This window comes from Nyctibius grandis, chromosome 3 (assembly GCF_013368605.1).
Source record: "Nyctibius grandis isolate bNycGra1 chromosome 3, bNycGra1.pri, whole genome shotgun sequence".
NCBI lineage: Eukaryota > Metazoa > Chordata > Aves > Nyctibiiformes > Nyctibiidae > Nyctibius > Nyctibius grandis.
This window is the reverse complement of record NC_090660.1, coordinates 37,668,614-37,687,181: the sequence shown is the minus strand read 5'-3', so window position 1 is coordinate 37,687,181 and position 18,568 is coordinate 37,668,614. Positions and strand designations below refer to the sequence as shown.

Here is an 18,568-nt window from a genome sequence, read left to right as displayed (position 1 = left end):
CTTTCCACTTACATGGAGTCAGAAGTGGTTTAAAGGTTTAAAGCTCAGGCTCTAAAACAACAGCAAATTCAGAGCAGAGGCAGAGCTGCTTAAGGATATGTCTGCTGCAAAGTATAAACTGTTTCAGTCTTCAGCTGTACCCATGTTCTCAATTAGGGTAAAAAATACATTTTTCTTTTTTCCTTTTTCAGTTTATTTGTCAGTGTGCTGTCTGGTGTTTTTGTCATCATGTTTTTCTCTTGTTGAAGTATTAGCAGAAATGTGCACCTCTATAAAGACCTTCACCCAAGCTTCAAAGTACTTAATTAGCACTAATTAAGTATTTCTAATCCAATGGGACGAAATAGAAGGCCACAACAAGGAGCAAAACAGTCTATTCTTTAACATTTCAACTGATTGCTGAGTTTAGCACTGAGTTTCTCTGAGAGATTCAAGTTGACAAACAAAGAAGGTACAAGTGTTTAGAAATTACTAGTTGGGAAGAAATATGAGAAGAAAAAGGCCATAAGATAAATGAAAAGGCTTTAACTCAGTGGTATTTAACTTTGTATGATACTTGGTAAGTCTTTGCATTTGAGTGGGCATAGTAACTTGTCATTTTGGTTTTCATGTGTTTTGTTTTCTTTCTTTTTAATATTGAAAAGCAGGATTGATCCCTGTTATACAAAGTTACTATAAAGTAACTTTTTTCAAAGTAATTTTTAAGTGATTATGGCAATTTGAATATGTTTTTCTTTATTTTTCTAATTAACAGGTACCAACACAAACTAGAGGAAAAGGCCTCCTTAGGAAAGGAGGCCGACATTTCCTTCTCCAAATCAAGTAATTTTTAGTTTCTTTATGGTGGCTACTAGCAAGTAGCTGTCAAAGAACACATTTCCAAAGTGCTTTTGTTATGAGAATTACTTGCTCCAGGGTGACCTAATATAGAGTTTACAAAGTGCATGTTCACAGTATGGTGTCCTTTGGAAATTTAACTTTGATTATTAATTAGAAACATAGGACTGGCAAAGACTATTAATTAACATCCTCGAATATGAACAAAATTCAGTTGTGATTATTGCTTGTTACGCTAACCATATTATCACTGTCTGCTCACTGTCCATCTTATCTACAATGTTTTATGCTTAAAGTTTGTAAGTTAGTTGGAAGAGAAATGAGCTGCTTATGTTTGTGACAGTGCCTATCACAAAGGGACCTGTTTTTTTGACTTTAGTGTCTGACTGGTACCCTGCTACAAATAATAAGGTAGGCCTGAAATGACAGTAATAATAAGTAGGATAGGAAAGAAAGAAAAATAAGTGGAGAGGACAGACTTTTGGAAAGCCGCCTTTTTCTTCACTGGAATCAAATAACTATATTTTTGTGTATAGGTGAGATACTCCTAGATGTTAATTGATTCCCCCCAAAAAAAGCCTAGCTGATTTAATAATGTCATTGGATAGAGGGTGATGCTTTCTTCAAAATTCTATTATTGTAAGGGAAATACTCTGGTTTTGAAAGAGAATGTATTGATGAGAAAAGCTTGAAATTCCTCTGTGGCCTTCTTGATTAGTTTTGCAATACTTAAATAGCAAGAAAATAAACTCTTGTGGCCTCCCTAATCTGAGGAAACCTCCAGACTGGGTTAAAAGTTGTCAAAGCTGTGTTTTGCACTGACTTTTCCAGTCTTCAACACGGGGATTAGAGAATGACTGGAGCGTGGTGTACATCAGCAAATGCAGGCAGCAATTTTGAAGCTCACCTGGGGCACCGTATCCTGAATCTGAACCAAGAGGAGGAGCCCTGCAACTGCCTCCAAGTACTCAATGGCTACTATGAAATGGAAATAACAAACAGCACGACCCATCTTATACCAATCCCTTAGATATGCATATCTTCTCTTGCCAAACTGTGGGTGGTGTTCTTACTGTGAGTGTTAGTATCTCCTCTTCCTCTGAAAAGTGCTACACTCCTTGTCACTCGCCTATGTCCTGTCCCTGTGTCCACAGATGCCTTATGCTATTTAGGGAGGTGATCTTGAGAAGTCTTAGCCCAGGTGTGAAGAGGAGCTAGTGGGTAAGGAGGACTGACACAACAGCTGTCTTCATGATTATCCAGGTCACAATTAGAAGTCTGTGTCATTGATGATACTCCAGTTACCTGTAAGTAAATGACTGCTATAAGTTTAAGGGAAGATGCAGGTCCCCCTGTTTTTTTGTCTGTCTTCTCCTTACTTTCCCATCCATCCAGTGTATCAGACATTTACAAAGAAGCAAATTATTCTCCTTTTAGAGAACAGACCCCCTGTCTGGCCTTTCTGATCTCTTCTGGGGCCACTGGAATTTTGCACAATGCTGTACTCTAGAGGCAATATTAAAGTTTATACACAAACCTTATAACTTTTATTAGCATTTAAATTGCATTTTGTGATGCCTGTGTTTGCCACACTGATGTGTAGCAGGTGTAGTTTTTTCCATTTTTTAATATATCCAAGTAGTTTCCCCAAAGAGAAGTAGTCAGTGATAGCTTTAGGAGAAGGAAATGTGCATCTCACGCAATTACAGAATTACAAAAGGTCTAATATCACTCGTTTTCAGAGATAACTATTGTGAGAGTGCTAATATTTTATACGAATTATAAGTTGGTATAGAGCATTAGATTTATGGTAGAAATGGAAACAGCTTTAAATATTGCAGTTGTTTTGCTGCTTCAGGGAGCTGTGTATGTGCATAACTTGCATGAATTGGCATCCTCCGTTTCAACCCTGACTCCACAGCGTGTAATGAACGGACGAAGCAGTCTGCTTGAATGCTACACAGTGAGGCATAGGTGACCTCAAACAGTCTGGGACAGAAGAGTGAGGAGACTGGTAGTAAGGCTGACTGACAAGGAAGGGCTAATGGTTTTGGCATACTTCCCTGTTTTTGCATGAGTTCACATGTGGCAGAGCACGTCTGGCACTCTTAATCACAAGCAAATACAACTTGATGTGAATAGAAGGAGGAGAGTCTGACTTTAATGAGGATTTAGCTTTTATACAGGCCCTAGCTGTGTAAGGGCCGATGTGCGCACAAGGTCAGACTATGCCTCAAGATGTGTGCTCCCATCAAAGTCCAAGGTAAGAGCTAGAGGCTTGATCTTGCCTTCGGAGGTGTGAAAACCTGTCCAGACTCTGTAGACAGTAGTGGCAGTCAGCTGCTGCCCTGCTGCCTCTGTACCTGCTCACTGGCTGTTTTACAAATGACTACTGCAGCAGTTGGAGTATCAAAAGATGGAGGCTCTGCATCTTTTCTTAAGAGCCTTCATTGTACCTTGTCTAGTTTCCTAATTAAAATTTCATTATCGGTATTTCTGTAGCGGTGTGTTAGGGCCTAATGCAACTCTCCCACAGCCTGCCCAGCACAGATACGGATCTACTGGAAGGTTTTAAATAAAATCCCAATTTCAAAGATTAATCAAAAGAAAATAATTTATATTTAGTGACCATATGTCAACTGTTCACCACATCTTTTTTTTTATTTCTGTGCAATTTATATATCAGGGTGTCTGATTTTTGCAGATTCAGAGTAAGATCTAGGTAAACATTTTCTAACCTACTTTATAGTATGAAATAACCACTTAGGTAACTTCCTTTTTTTTTTTTTTTTTTTTTTTTTTTAGTTTTTTAGTAGGTTTGGTAAAATGATGTATCCTTGAACTTGGTTATTTAACTTACCTAATTTGGGCTCAGATAGTGAGGCAAAACTAATGTAATTTTGAAATGTCAAGGAGGATGTGTGCTGCTTGAGGAGCTGATAGGTGTGAAAAAGCAGACTGAAAAGACATTACTTTGAAAATCTGTGATTTGTATTGGCAATAGCAATGAATCTGCTATAAGGAAAGGGGCAGACTTTTTTTTTTTCTTGGATTGCTAAGTAGTTTGAATTGCACTCAGAATATCTCAAGTTGGAAAGGACCCATAGGGATTATCGAGTCCAACTCCCTGCTCCTCGCACAACTACCTGAAACTAAGCCATATGACTAAGAGTGTCATCCAGCCGCTCCTTGAACTCTGACAGGCTTGGTGCCATGACCACTTCCCTGGGGAGCCTGTTCCAGTGACCAACCACCCTCTCAGTGAAGAACCTTTTCCTAATGTCCGACCCGAACTTCCCCTGACGCAGCTTCATAGTCATTCACGGCTGTTGGTTTTGCCTTATTTCTGTGTTTCTTATCTAACTAGGAATGTTCTTTCAAACCGATGTGAGGTTGGAATATGTGCAGGACTTCACAGCCCGTATTTTAGAACAGCTGCTGCTCCATATGGGCTAGTTTTGATCTGCAATGAGAGGCTATTTAGGAATGTCCTTACAAGGTAAACTTTTGTATGGCACTCTTGTGAAACTTTCTGTAGAGGTGTTGTGCTCTTTATAGACTAGAGCATTACAGAATTACCTGGTAGCAGTACTTTTCTGAGCTGTTTCTAAATGATACTTACACAAGTTCATGTTTACATATTTAAAGAAGTAATTGGATTTTTTCGAAAGTGCCAAGCAGCTGCAAATCTTTTATGGCTCTCAGGGCAGTGAATGTTTTATGGCAACTACTGATTGCAACGTGTTGCCTAATTTAGTTTCACGTCTCTCTCTTAAGTTTGACATCATTCAGTTCAATTTCGTAAGATGGTATTAGTAGAAGACAATAAAGGAACAACTGACTTAGGTTGTGTGCCAAGGAATAAAAATATTCTTTGCTGATTTTCACAACAGTGATTTGCAAAGCTTAGATTAATGAAAAATATTCTTCCCAGAATGAATATTTAGGCAATGTAAATTTGCTGAAGATATATTTGTGTGTGTGTGTGTAAGTCTGAGAATTATACAAGAGAGTTTAAAAACAAAAGGGTGGACTCTGCTTTGGAGATAAAAGAAGGCAAAACACAGAATCCTACATGTTCCCTGGCTCCTAGCTGATATTTTGGGAGGCAGAGTGATCCAGAAGAACATATAGAAACCTGAGGTGTTACCTGCTAGGGTATTATGTTTGCAGTTTTTATATACTAAACTTTTGTCACCTTCTTCGGTACAAAAATTAGCCTCACATCGGTGTTTTTACAGTTATTATTTACATTTTTTCCAAACAAGATGAAACGAGGATAGATTCAATAAGTCAAGGAAATACTGTCATATAGAGTATCAGGATAATAGGAAAGGAAGTACAGATGCCATATCCAAATCTAGGAGGAAAAATCTTACTATTTAAGTACAAAATCTGGTATCTGCTTCTGAAATATTGGACTGCTCACATTTAAAGCAATTATTTCCTTTTCAGTTTTTCACAGTTGGTGATATGATAAAAATTGAAATAGAAAATATTACCACGACAGATTTTCTCTAAAGCTGGAAGTATGATTTAAGTCTTGACACAGACAGTCAAAGCTGAAATTCCAAACCTATTAACTCATACGAAAAATTAAATGGTGGGATCCTGATATTTGTATGTGATGTCCCCAGCCTTTATTTAGGCAGATGTATTTTGTTAGCATATTTGAAGCATCATGAGTTCTGTTTAAATTAAAACAGATGCCTGGTATGCCTTGGTATTTCTGATTAATATATCCTGAGGTCTGGTTTTCTTTAACCTCTGTGCAAGTAAGCAGGCTGTCATTACTATGTTAACTCTTGTGACTTTGTTTTGTATTACATGAAGTGTAATGGTTGAACCTGAAATGTCATCTCTACCTTTTGACTTTGTTCAGCATTCTCAAGACTAATATATAGATAAAACTTACAAATAAGCAACTTGTAACTATAGTGCTAAGTGCTGTTCTGCATTCTTTATGTTAGGCTCTGTTCTGTATGCCGATACCCAGCATCCACGTGAAGTCAATGAGCATTTGGTCGAGTAAGAGTGCAGAGCTGGGGCTTTGTAGTCCAGAAGTAATCACTAAACTTCCTTGTATTTATGCAGTACTCTTTTTCAGAAAAATAACACTGGATGAATACATAATGGAATTATGGTGAACTACAGGACTACTTTACTATCAGTGCATGCCCTAAAATATTGCTTTGTAACATCTGTTTTATACTAAATGTTGGTGTTCAAGTGAGCCTTGTTAACTATTTGACAGTGACAAACAATAATATTTATAAACCTGTTATAATAAATGCCTTTTTGGTCTAAGAAAATGTGTAGTATGGCATTTATAAAAGGGGGAAAAAAAAAAGGTCTCTGTGAAGCTAAAGAAGTCTCTGCTGCTGTCCTGTGTTAACAATTCCTTCATGTGCTGTGGGCTTGAATTCCTACCGGCAGTCCTGGTTAACTGGAGAAGTTCCAGCTGAATGGAAATTAGCAAATGTAACGCCCATCTACAAGAAGGGCTGGAAGGATGATCCAGGGAACTATAGGCCTGTCAGCCTGACCTCGGTGCCAGGCAAGGTGATGGAACAGATCATCCTGAGTGCCATTACACAGCACATGCAGGACAATCGGGGCATTGGGGCCAGACAACATGGATTCATGAAAGGCAGGTCCTGCTTGACCAACCTGGTCTCCTTCTATGACCAAGTGACCCGCTTAGTAGATGAGGGCAGGGCTGTGGATGTAGTCTATCTAGACTTCAGTAAGGCATTCAACACTGTCTCCCACAGCATCCTCCTAGACAAACTGGCTGCCTGGGACTTGGATGGGTGGACTCTTCAATGGGCTAAAAACTGGCTGGATGGCCGAGCCCAGAGAGTGGTGGTGAATGGGGCAAAGTCCAACTGGCGGCCGGTCACTAGCGGTGTTCCCCAGGGCTCAGTTCTGTGGCCGGTGCTGTTCAATATCTTTATAGATAATCTAGATGTAGGGATTGAGTGCACCCTCAGTAAATTTGCAGATGACACCAAGCTGGGTGGGAGTGTCGATCTGCTGGAGGGTAGGAAGGCCCTACAGAGGGATTTGGACAGGTTAGATAGATGGGCCGAGACCAAGGGCATGAGGTTCAACAAGAACAAGTGCTGGGTCTTACACTTCAGCCACAACAACTCCATGCAGCGCTACAGGCCAGGGGAAGAGTGGTTAGAAAGCGGCCCGGCGGAAAGAGACCTGGGGGTGTTGATCGCCAGCCAGCTAAACATGAGCCAGCAGTGTGCCCAGGTGGCCAAGAAGGCCAACGGCATCCTGGCCTCTATTAAGAATAGTGTAGCCAGCCGGTCTAGGGACGTGATCGTCCCTCTCTACTCGGCACTGGTGAGGGCACACCTTGAGTACTGTGTCCAGTTCTGGGCCCCGCACTTCAAGAAAGATGTTGAGGTGTTGGAGCGAGTCCAGAGGAGGGCGACCAAGCTGGTGAAGGGTCTGGAGGGTCTGACCTACGAGGAACGGCTGAGGGAGCTGGGGTTGTTTAGCCCGGAGAAGAGGAGGCTCAGAGGTGACCTTATTGCAGTCTACAACTACCTGAAGGGAGGTTGTAGTGAAGTGGGAGTCGGCCTCTTCTCCCAGGCAACTAGCAATAGGATAGGAGGACACAGCCTCAAGCTTGGCCAGGGGAGGTTCAGGTTGGACATTAGGAAGAATTTCTTCTCAGAAGGGGTTATTAGACATTGGAATGGGCTGCCCAGGGAGGTGGTGGAGCCACCATCTCTGGATGTGTTTAAGAAAAGACTGGACATGGCACTTAGTGCCATGATCTAGTTGACATGGTAGTGTCAGGGCAATGGTTGGACCCGATGATCCCTGAGGTCTCTTCCAACCTGGCTGATTCTGTGATTCTGTAATTTCTGACATCTCTCAGGTTTGAGCAGGTATTTTAGCTTCTTGTTGGGGGACTGAGAAGAAGAGTTGGCTCAAGGCACCAAGAAATGGATTGCTTTTACACTGTGTGCTCTGTTTCTTGTGTTTGTAGTATTGCTACCCTGTAGTTGCAGGCTGCAAGAAAGGATGGGTCTCATGAGTCTCAGCTACTTGTGCACTATCCAAGTGATCATGATCAACAGAGGCCTTGAATATACTCAACAGAAGGTCTTAAATTATATTCTGTTTGTCTTGTGCTACACAACATTTGATGGCTTGGTAAGGTATCTTCTCACAAACCTGACAAGGCCAAAATACTCTTCTGTTACTCAGATCTCTGCATATCTGACTCTTGTTCCATTCATGCAGCTGCCATGTGGGCTAACCCTGCAAGACAGTGCTCCGGATTTTGTTCATCCCAAGGTCTTACCGGTGCTGTGTTCTGCATGCTGGCCCACTGAGTGAACATCTTTGTGTTGGTGCTATTGACTGTTCTGCCTTAGGACCATGCATTTCATTCCCCTTGCTAACTGAACACGATTCACAGTCTTCTACGAGAATTGTTCAAGTGTAACACTGTTGATAATACCATGTACTTCAACTGAGGCATTGAACAAAGTTGTTTCTGCAATGAAGTCAGTCAGTGCTATAATCACTGAGTACAACCAGAGCCGATATTCCCAAGAACTGATTTTCATTTTCTTTTTACCACTATTTTGTAAATTGTTTCATTTGGAGTCATCTCATCTTAGCAGTTGATCTGGTTGATCTGCATAAAAGATTCTTTTTTTTCTTTAGCTCAAAATGCGAAGGTATGTGCTGATGATCTAGAGATACAAAGTTCATATCTTAATGATGAACTTTAGGGATTATATCAAGGCTATCAAGGATCACCTCCTCCAAGGTCAGGAACAATGCATTCCAACAAAGAGAAAGGCAAAAATGCCAGGAGGCCTGCATGGATGAACAAAGAGCTCCTGGACAAACTCAGACACAAAAAGGAAGCCTACAGAGGGTGGAAGCAAGGGCAGGTAGCCTGGGAGGAATACAGAGAAATTGTCCGAGAAGCCAGGGATCAGGTTAGGAAAGCTAAAGCCCTGATAGAATTAAATCAGGCCAGGGATGTCAAGAGCAACAAGAAAAGCTTTTATAGGTACATCAGTGATAAAGGGAGGACTAAGGAAAATGTGGGCCCTCTCTGGCAGCAAGCAGGAGACCTGGGTACCTGGGAGATGGAGAAGCCTGAGGTAGTCAATGACTTTTTTGCCTCAGTCCTCACCGGCAAGTGCTCTAGCCACACTGCCCAAGTCGCAGAAGGCAAAGGCAGGGACTGGGAGAATGAAGAACCACCCACTGTAGGAGAAATTAGGTTTGAGACCATCTAAGGAACCTGAAGGTGCACAAGGCCATGGGACCTGATGAGGTGTATCTGTGGGTCCTGAGGGAACTGGTGGATGAAGATGCTAAGCTGCTATGCATCATTTTTGAGAAGTCGTGGCAGTCTGGTGAAGTCCCCACTGACTGGAAAAGGGGAAACATAATCCCCATTTTTAAAAAGGCAAAAAAAGGAAGACCTGGGGAACTAAAGGCCAGTCAGTCTCACCTCTGTGCCTGGCAAGATCATGGAGCAGACTATCCTGGAAACTGTCCTAAGGCACATGGAAAATAAGGAGGTGATTTGTGACAGCCAACATGGCTTCACTAAGGGTAGATCATGCCTGACAAATGTGGTGGCCTTCTACGACAGGGATACAGTGTTGGTGAATAAGGGAAGAGCGACTGATGTCATCTACCTGGACTTGTGCAAAGCATTTGACACTGTCCCGCACAACATCCTTGTCTCTAAATTGGAGAGACATGGACTTGACGGATGGACCACTCAGTGGATAAGGAATTGGCTGAATGGTCGCACTCAAAGAGTTGCAGTCAATGGCTTAATGTCCAAGTGGAGATCAATGACGAGTGGCGTTCCTCAGGGGTCGGTATTGGGACCGGTCCTGTTTAACATCTTTGTTGGCGACATGGACAGTGGGATTGAGTGCGCCCTCAGCAAGTTTGCCAATGACACCAAGCTGTGTGGTGCGGTCGACACGCTGGAGGGAAGGGATGCCATCCAGAGGGACCTTGACAGGCTTGAGAGCTGGGCCTGTGCGAACTGCCTGAAGTTCAATAAGGCCACGTGCAAGGTTCTGCATGTGGATCGGGGCAATCCCAAGCACAAATACAGGCTGGGTGGAGAATGGATTGAGAGCAGCCCTGAGGAGAAGGACTTGGGGGTGATGGTTGATGAGAAGCTCAACATGAGCCAGCAATGTGTGCTTGCAGCCCAGAAGGCCAATTGTATCCTGGGCTGCATCAAAAGCAGTGTGGCCAGCAGGTCGAGGGAGGTGATTCTGCCCCTCTGCTCTGCCCTCGTGAGACCCCACCTGGAGTACTGTGTTCAGCTCTGGGGCCCCCAACATAAGAAGGACATGGAGCTGTTGGAGCAAGTCCAGAGGAGGGCCACAAAGATGATCAGAGGGCTGGAGCACCTCTCCTATGAAGACCTGCTGAGAGAGTTGGGCTTGTTCAGCCTGGAGAAGAGAAGGTTCTGGGCAGACCTTCTCGCAGCCTTCCAGTACCTGAAGGGGGTCTACAGGAAAGATGGAGAGGGACTTTTTGCAGGGGCATATAGTGATAGAGCAAGGGGTAATGGTTTTAAACTGAAAGAGGGTAGATTTAGATTAGATATTAGGAAGAAATTCTTTCCTGTGAGGGTGGTGAGACATTGGAACAGGTTGCCCAGAGAAGCTGTGGATGCCCCCTCCCTGGCAGTGTTCAAGGCCAGGTCGGATAGGGCTTTGAGCAACCTGGTCTAGTGGGAAGGTGTCCCTGCCCATGGCAGGGGGGTTGGAACTAGATGATCTTTAAGGTCCCTTCCAACCCAAACCATTCTATGATTCTATGATATATTTTTTTTCTTTGGTAGTGCTATTATTGAAACTATAGTAGTTTATGTTGAGTATTTTTCATTCATCTGAAGAGGATATTACTTTTTCATTAAACTGAGGTGAATTAATGGAGTGAGATTGACCTCAACTGAATGTTCACGAATGTTCAGAAACAGGTTAAAACAAACAACTGCCCTCAAGCAGGCCCAGACTTATTTTCTAAATACGCAGGCCAGTGCTGACACCTTGTGGCTTTGTTACTGAGTTATTTCATAGATTCATATGGTTATTTCGGGTATAAATCATGATTAACTTGGTGTTGCCAGCGTTGTCTGTCTCCTCTGCTTCATGGCCCTCCCAGTACCCAGTAGTTTGGTATCATGTGTAAGACAGCTTGTAACATTGGACTGTGGTGACTGCACATCGAATGAATAAGAACTATGGGTGACTGGGATCTCTTGAAGGGGATTCAAAAATCTTCAGTTCAGTGCACAAAATCATGGGTGCTAGTGCAGCAGCAGACAGAGGTTACAAGCTAGTTAATTCCTCATTTTATATTTCCCTCTACGTAAGAGAGCATCGAAGACTATCAATGTTTAACCACGTGTACTTTTAGGCACATACATGTTCCCTACGTTGACACAAAAGCAGTCCTTTGCTGCCATCTTCACCCTTGAAGAATTACTAACAGCAAAAGTATATCCAAAGGGACTGTTGGAGAATTTCTGGTAGTATAGGACCCTGAGGTGAACTACTTACCTATGGCCATAAAAATGCCTAAACCACAATATATCAGTGTAATTTATACCTAAATTGGCATCTAATCTAAAATCACATACCGTTTCAAATCTTGAAGAAAAACAGCTGTTAAGGCTGCAGTCACTGTTTGAAATCTGTTGTGGAATCAAGTTTTCAGAGCTTGAGGCGTGTCTTGTGAAGATCACACCTCCTCCCTCAGCTGTCATCTCAAAGATTGTTTTCTGATGTTAATGGTCATGTCCATGTTAAGTGTTCGTGTTGTGGTAATATATGAGTTAGAAATCGTTATTGTATTGCATTGTGGGTTTGTTGTGTTGGTTTTTTAAAAAATATATTTCTGATATATTTAGTTGTTTGTAATGAATAGTGAAACACAGAATCGGAAAGGAAAGGTTTTCTACAGTTGGGAACAAATCCTCAGCTTATGTAAGTCCATATTTATAGCTTCACTCAAGTCAAAGAGGTGACACTAATTTCTATTCCTGAAGAACATGACTGCCTGAGTCTGTTAAGAAAAATCAAAGGAATAAGGATGTGCCTCTGAAGATCTGATTTGCTGGCATCTCTGTTTATCTAACAGAGGATTTGTACTCTCAGCTCCCCCCTGTGTAAATCTTAATTGACACTTGCTAATTGAACTTTAATGCAATAAATGTATTATAATGAGCCATTAGAGTCTCTTTTTGGCATGCTTCCTCTGCTCTGCAGGAACTGAAGAGAGAAGGTTCAGGTAGCAACGTGTGCTTGTTACCTGTTTCAACACCCTGCCAGGAGGCAGATCTGTCTGATCAAAGAGCAGTGAGTGACAGTAGCATTTTAAAGTGCAATAAAAGCTTCTCAGATGGACAAATGCTTGTAATGCCTCATCACCATCAGGATCAAACAAGGTACTTGTAGGTCCTTGCATGAAATTAAAGCACTTTGTCAAACCTACAGGTGATCTCTTCAGCAATGTAAAACAAAAGAGCTGCAGGAGCCAAGAGGTATCTTTACAAGCATGAATGTGTGTGTAACTGGCAGGAAAGGCTTTGCAGCATGGAGGAGTCAGGACTGAAATGCAAAAGCTCTAGGAAACTGGCTGGGCCCAGGCCTACCTGCAGCTGCAGGATGCAACATGGTTACAGGGAGCTTGTGGAAAAACCTCTGCCTTTCCTCCTTGGGACAGTGATGGGGATAGGTCTCAGCTGTAGTGTGTTGTCTTTATATTGCTCTGTCCTTAACAGCTGGGCTATGAATGGTTGTAGTCCCATTTTACAAGTTAAAAACAACTGGGCTCAAGGGAATTTCAGCATTTAGACAACTGCATCATGCAAGAAACATTCCACCAAAGTCCTGGTGGACACAAATCTACCGTGAATGTTAATGTTAAACTTACCTGTAAATCCTAAAAAAAGGGCAAAAAAAAAGGAAAAAAAAAATCAAATTCCCATATCTTTGCACTTTTCACATGTTCAGAGGTATACAACCTCTGTAATATGTTGTAAAGGATATACTGCACTTCTCATTCAGAAGAAAGAGGAAGATGCCTCGGGGGGTTTTATGATAGCGTTAACAATAGCTTTAGTACCTGCTGGAGGGTTGTGTTAAGCTGTGAAAGGAAAACTGTTTGAGTAGCACAGTGCCAGCATTGAGCTAGTTCAAATGTCATGGATTCCAGCCCTCACAAAACTTGCTCAGACCAAGCATATTTATTATAGAGGCATTCAGACCACCTGTAAAACATTAGCTGTCACCCTCCTGCATGGACATGGAAATCTGGTGTATGCCAGATGCAGGAAATTAGCTCCTCCCTAGATTATTTGCAAAAAACATTCGATGCAACGTAATGTCACAAATGTCAGGTCTAAAAAACCAGACAGAACAACTACTTTTTCTGTGTGCCCAGTTCCCAGTAAAAGCGCAGATGCTTCCTTGTTAAATAATTTGATGCCAGAGCAGGTTCAGACAAGACAAAATTCTCCAGCTGGTCAAACCAGTCTTGCTCTCCACCTTGCAATGACATTGCAAATTTCCAAATATTTTCATCTTCCAGGGATTAAAGCAGCATTAAGGGCGGGAGAGCATTTAGCAGGGCTGTGACGGGGCTGTGCTTGCTGGGATGGGGATGAGGATGTAAAGCGAGCTGCTAGGTTCTTCCAACCTCCAGCCCTCGGCAGTCGCCTTCAGCAGAAGTAACCAAGGCGCTGGGAGGTCTCGGCCCGCGCTCGGCGGTAACCGAAGCGGGCGGGAGGGGATAAAGGACCCCCCGGGACAGTCCGGCAGGCCCTTCCGCGGGGGGAAGCGCTGCTGCTGGCTCTCCCGGAGCAGAACTACATTTCCCAGCACCCTTCCCCGCCGGCAACTCCCCTTCCCCGCCGGGCTGGGCGCACGCCCGTGCCCGAAGCGGCGCGGCGGCACTACAGTCCCCGGCAGCCCCGGCCGCCTCTCCGCGCCCTCGCCTGTGGCGGCAGCGGCGGCCGGAGCCGCGGCCGTGCCCGGCGCTACGCGGGAGGGGGCGGGCGCCATGGCTGACAGCGGAGAGCCCCCGAAGGCCCCGGCCGCGGCCCCTCCGGGCTCGCCGGCGCAGAACCGGCGGCCGGGCGGTTCCCCCAGCGCGGGTGCCGCCGGGGTGGAGGGCGCGGCGGCGGCGGCGGCCATGCCGCGGCTGCCGCTGGGCGGTCCGGGCGGGGCGGCGGGGATGTCGCTGCCGCGGCTGGAGAAGCCGATCAAGCAGGCCTTCTACAACACCGGGGCGCTGCTGTTCGCGGGGCTGTGCTGCGGCGCCGCCGTCCTGGTCTACTTCATCCTGGAGGCCTTCCTGCGGCCGCTGCTCTGGGCTGTGCTCTGCGGCACCTTCCTGCACCCCTTCAAGAGCTCCCTGACGGCGCTGGGCCGCCGCTGGCTCTGCCGCCTGCACCGCTCCCGCACGCCCGTCCTGCTGGCCGCCCTCCTCCTCCCCATCTGCTTCGCCAATTACGGGGTGGAGGCGCTGGGCGAGCAGGTGCTACGGCGGCGGCGGCTCCTGCTGCTCCTGGGCGCCGGGGGGCCGCTCCTCTACGGGCTCTACTGCCTGGGCAGCTCCCTGGGCGTGCAGATGCTGCTGGCCCAAGCCGCCCGCCTTATCTGCCAGGGGCTGGACTACTTCAGCAGCCAGTGGGTGAGTGCCCGCCTCGGGCGGGAAGGGCCTTCGGAGGTGGCCGAGCTCCCCGGGGGGGGAAGGCGGGCGCCAGTTTCGCCCTGCCGGGGGCCGCCGCGCTCCCGCTGCCGGGCGGTGGCCCTTGGGCTGCGCTGGGGGGCGCTTGCGGCGCCGGCCGCCATCACACTTGTTGCGCGGCGGCGGGGTGGGTTTGCGGACGCCAAGGTTTAAAATCGTAAGGCGCCTGTTGGAAGTCGCCGGAACTTTTATTTTATTTTATTTTTTACGCAAAAAGACGCAGAAACTCCCCTCGCAGCACGTGGGTGTGACTTGGGGCGTGGCGGGGGGGGGGGGGGGCGCCGGGCACTGCTCGGGGGGCGCAGCAGCGCCGGGGATGCCCGGGGCGAACCACCGGCTGCCACAGCATCGCGGCGGTGTCGGGCAAACCTATCCTTCGCTGTGAAAACTTTATGTAAAATAGCTTTAAAAAAAGCTCCCGAGTGATAACCCACGGCACGGAGAGGTGCTCTGTGTGGTCAGGTGGGTGCAGCAGGAGCAGGTACGTTTTCTCTGTCGGTATTTCGTAGTTCATTCATGCCGCAGTTTGGAGATGCTGTTAAGTCAAAGGTAATTCAAGTGAGATCTTGGGGCAAACATCGGCTCTCGTTGAGCTGCGAGATGTGCGTTAAGTGTTGTGAGATAGCAGCTCAGCTCCGCGAGTGACTTGGCGGGGCGGAGGCATCTTAGGGCTCGTTTCTCAGTGTACGGTTTTTTTTTTTTTTTGCTTCTTGATACCGTTTTGCACCGTATCAAACGTGCAAACTCAATTTGAACGTTGAAACGAAAATCTGTTTATTTAACTTACAAATTCTACTTATGGTGATAAAGATTCTAAGAGACTACTTTTCCCTGTGTTGTCTTCAACAACTGTTGACTAGTTAAAACCTCTGGCACAACTCATTTTGACTTTGTTAGTTGTAATTGAAAATGCAAAAAAATGCTACATATCTGAAGTAAATGGGTATGTGAAAGCACAGAAAATCAGTAAGTTGTACTTTTATTAACTATGGGTGTATGATTGGCGTGCTCAGGTTGCTTAATGTCAAAGACTATTTTTTTTTTTAAGCTGCTCTAGTTTTTTAAACAAACACCACCCCACCCCACCCCCCCTTGGGTGGAAAATGACATACAGTTGGTTTAACGGGGATATATGTGGAGATAAAACTGAAGAACTATCTAAAATGGATCTTATGTGGGCAAGAGAGAAACTGTCGAGAAAAGAAATACTCTAACAAGCTTGTCCAGGCTTCTGATTTTGAATTACACATGTTCTTTGAATACTAGTTGTATTCCTTTGGTGGAGCCAGTGCATGCTAGTATCTCAAATACAACTTTGAAGGTGTATACCATAAACAACAAAGTAATAGTTCTCTTGAATGTACTGACAAAGGGTATTTTGAGCTATTTCTAGTGTAAGTAGGATGGACTGGAGAATGTGTTTTGTCTCTTGAAGGCAAACACTGGAAGAAGAAATTTTCTAGGCTTTGTTCTGAAGCGTTGTCATATGCTGGAAGAGGTCAGGGGAGATGTGCTTCTGGTCTGTTTTGTCCTTTCAGAAGTATAATTAAGACTGAGTAGGTAGACAGAGACATGCTCTCTACTTTTATAAAAAAGCAAGATACAACCATCTTTACCTTCAGCTGAGCGATGGAAGAATCTGAGCATGGCTTGGTACTGATGGGAAGTTTTGATTAGTTGCCACACTATTTACTTGATGAGCTTAAGGCTTTCCTTTGCATTGGCCGACACGTTTTATTTTTAACAAATCAGTGATATTGCTGCACTAACCGGGTTGGCTAAGTCCAGTCCTTTATTCAAACTTGGTTAATTAAGCTGTACTTGAACTGGGTGAGTATAAGGGTACTAAAGGAAGTGGCACTGGTTGAACCTTGCAGCTATGGTTGCAATGCACCGCTGGGTGTCTGTGCGTGCTCAATGCAATTTTGTTTGGCAGTGTCTGACACTTCTGTTTCGTGCCGGTGTTTCTGATACGACATCTGTGCTTATTGAAGTGCTCTAAGATTTTAGCTGGGCGAAAGATAGTAAGTTCCCAGAACTCTTCTGACTTGAGTTCCTTGGCAGGATTTTGGGTTCATATGAAAATAACTGACCATGGACTTTCTTAAGCAAACCACTTGCAGTAGCTTTCTAAGCAAGCTGTCTGTGTCTCTTTCTGGGGCCTATAGGATAAGGAAGCTGTGGGCTTCCCTTTAATGAGAACTTCAACTCAGCCTGGCATCATCGATACACTTGACAGTGCTTTCTTACTCAATTTTTTTTTAAATTTTGCTGTTACTTGATTTGTATTATCTCAGAGCTGTAGCAGGATAACTTAGTTTTATCCATGCTGCTGAGGAGTCTCAAGCTGGATCAGTTAATAGTATCTGCTTGTAACTTCAGTTAAGCATTTTAAAGCTGTTCAATTGACATGTTATATTGCAGGACTCTGTTTGCATGAGTACAGCCTGCTTGTCAGCTGCACAGGAATTTTGGATATTACGAGTCAGTTTGCTCCATTGTACTGTTCTCTGGGATCTGAATCCTCCATGGTTCATTCTGTATGTTATCTTGCATGGAGGTGACAACTGGTTTTGCTTGTAGATACTCTATGTGATAAGCAAAAGTAATGGTAATTTCATTTGTTGCACTGTTTCTTTTAGCAGCCCACTAAGCCAATCTAGATTTCTGTGTTTTGAAATATTTTGATATGAAATAGCTTAATTAACATAAGTAAATTTCCCCCTTAGACAGCAAGCAATACTTTCTTGCCAAGAATATGGTACATAAATAATTGATTAAAAGCATAAAAGAGACGAGCAAGCACGGCTTGTTTTAAGTGTGAGACCAGTATCTGACTGGCATAGTACATTTGTTCATGGTAATTTTCATCTTGTGAGCTATGAGCGTCTGTGCTGCACCCACCAACGAGTCTGCCTTGGGCTGCAAAGGTGTCCAGTGTATTTCCTCTTATTTGGGGCTGTGACCAACCTGGGTGGTGCTGCTGCTTACAGAAAGGAAGAACGTGCACGATTTTCTTCTCCCGTTCTGATTCCCTCTGCTGTACTAGAGAAGTGAGAGGGTGCCTATCATTGGAATTTAACTGAGAACAATTATGGGGTTTTGGGATACCAATTTGATGTTCTCTAACTAAAGGTATTTTTATGGTATCTACTAGGCCATGATACAGAGACAGGAATTCACTTCCAGAAAAAAATGTTCTCCAAATGCAGCAGCTGCATGTGATAATGACATAGTAAACTGTATTTTGGCACCAGTATGTCACAGAGCTGTCTTTTACTGTTGTCCCTGAATCTGGGAAGGCCATTCATGGTGTTGATGAGTGAGGATGTGGAAATGGCCATACTCCTGTCTGTGGTTCTTAAGTCACACCTGCAATTTAGGAATTAGGAATCCTAGATACCTCCATGATAGGACCGTTTGATAGGTGATTGCAAAACACTGCATTTGAAGAACAATTCCAGGATCTTAGGCTAGTCTGCAAGCATCTTGTTCCCACTGTCTCCTTTTCTTTCCCTTCGTGCTTTACAGTTCCTGCATCGTCTTTGAAGCAGCTTGCTCAAGAACTGTAGGAGGCTGCTGGGCCTTAAAGCTAGGAGCTGGTTATAAATTCCAGATGAGTTCCTTGCTCTGACTCTAGCCTTCTCTATGGGTTATTTGCAGAAGTTTTATGTAGAGGATGTGCACTCTACATCAACTTCAGTTACATATAATAGGGAAGGGGAATGTTTTTCTGTATCCTTTATTCTTGAAAAGGAGAGGAGTTTGTCCCACAGGGGACTGAATATACCCTTACACGTTTGTAGGCTGTGGCAGTTTCAGTGTGGTTACTCTTGCAGTTAGCATACCTTCTGAAGACAAATCTCGGACTGCCTTGTCCTGGTTTTGTAGGAAGTACGCTTGTATCCAGCACTGTCATCTAAGGTACGGGAAATTCTTCAGCTTTGCG

At 44.4% G+C, this 18,568-nt stretch overlaps 1 protein-coding gene across 2 annotated transcripts in view; it reads left to right on the top strand.

The window, feature by feature from the left end:
• Positions 1-13,929: 13,929 nt before the first annotated feature.
• The window catches only part of TMEM245 (transmembrane protein 245), a 95,032-nt gene continuing 90,393 nt past the window's right edge, over positions 13,930-18,568 (top strand). For both annotated transcript variants that reach the window (XM_068396434.1, XM_068396433.1), the window contains exon 1: positions 13,930-14,562. In XM_068396434.1, coding sequence (XP_068252535.1) covers positions 13,930-14,562 — 633 coding nt within the window. The remainder of the gene's footprint in view (positions 14,563-18,568) is intronic.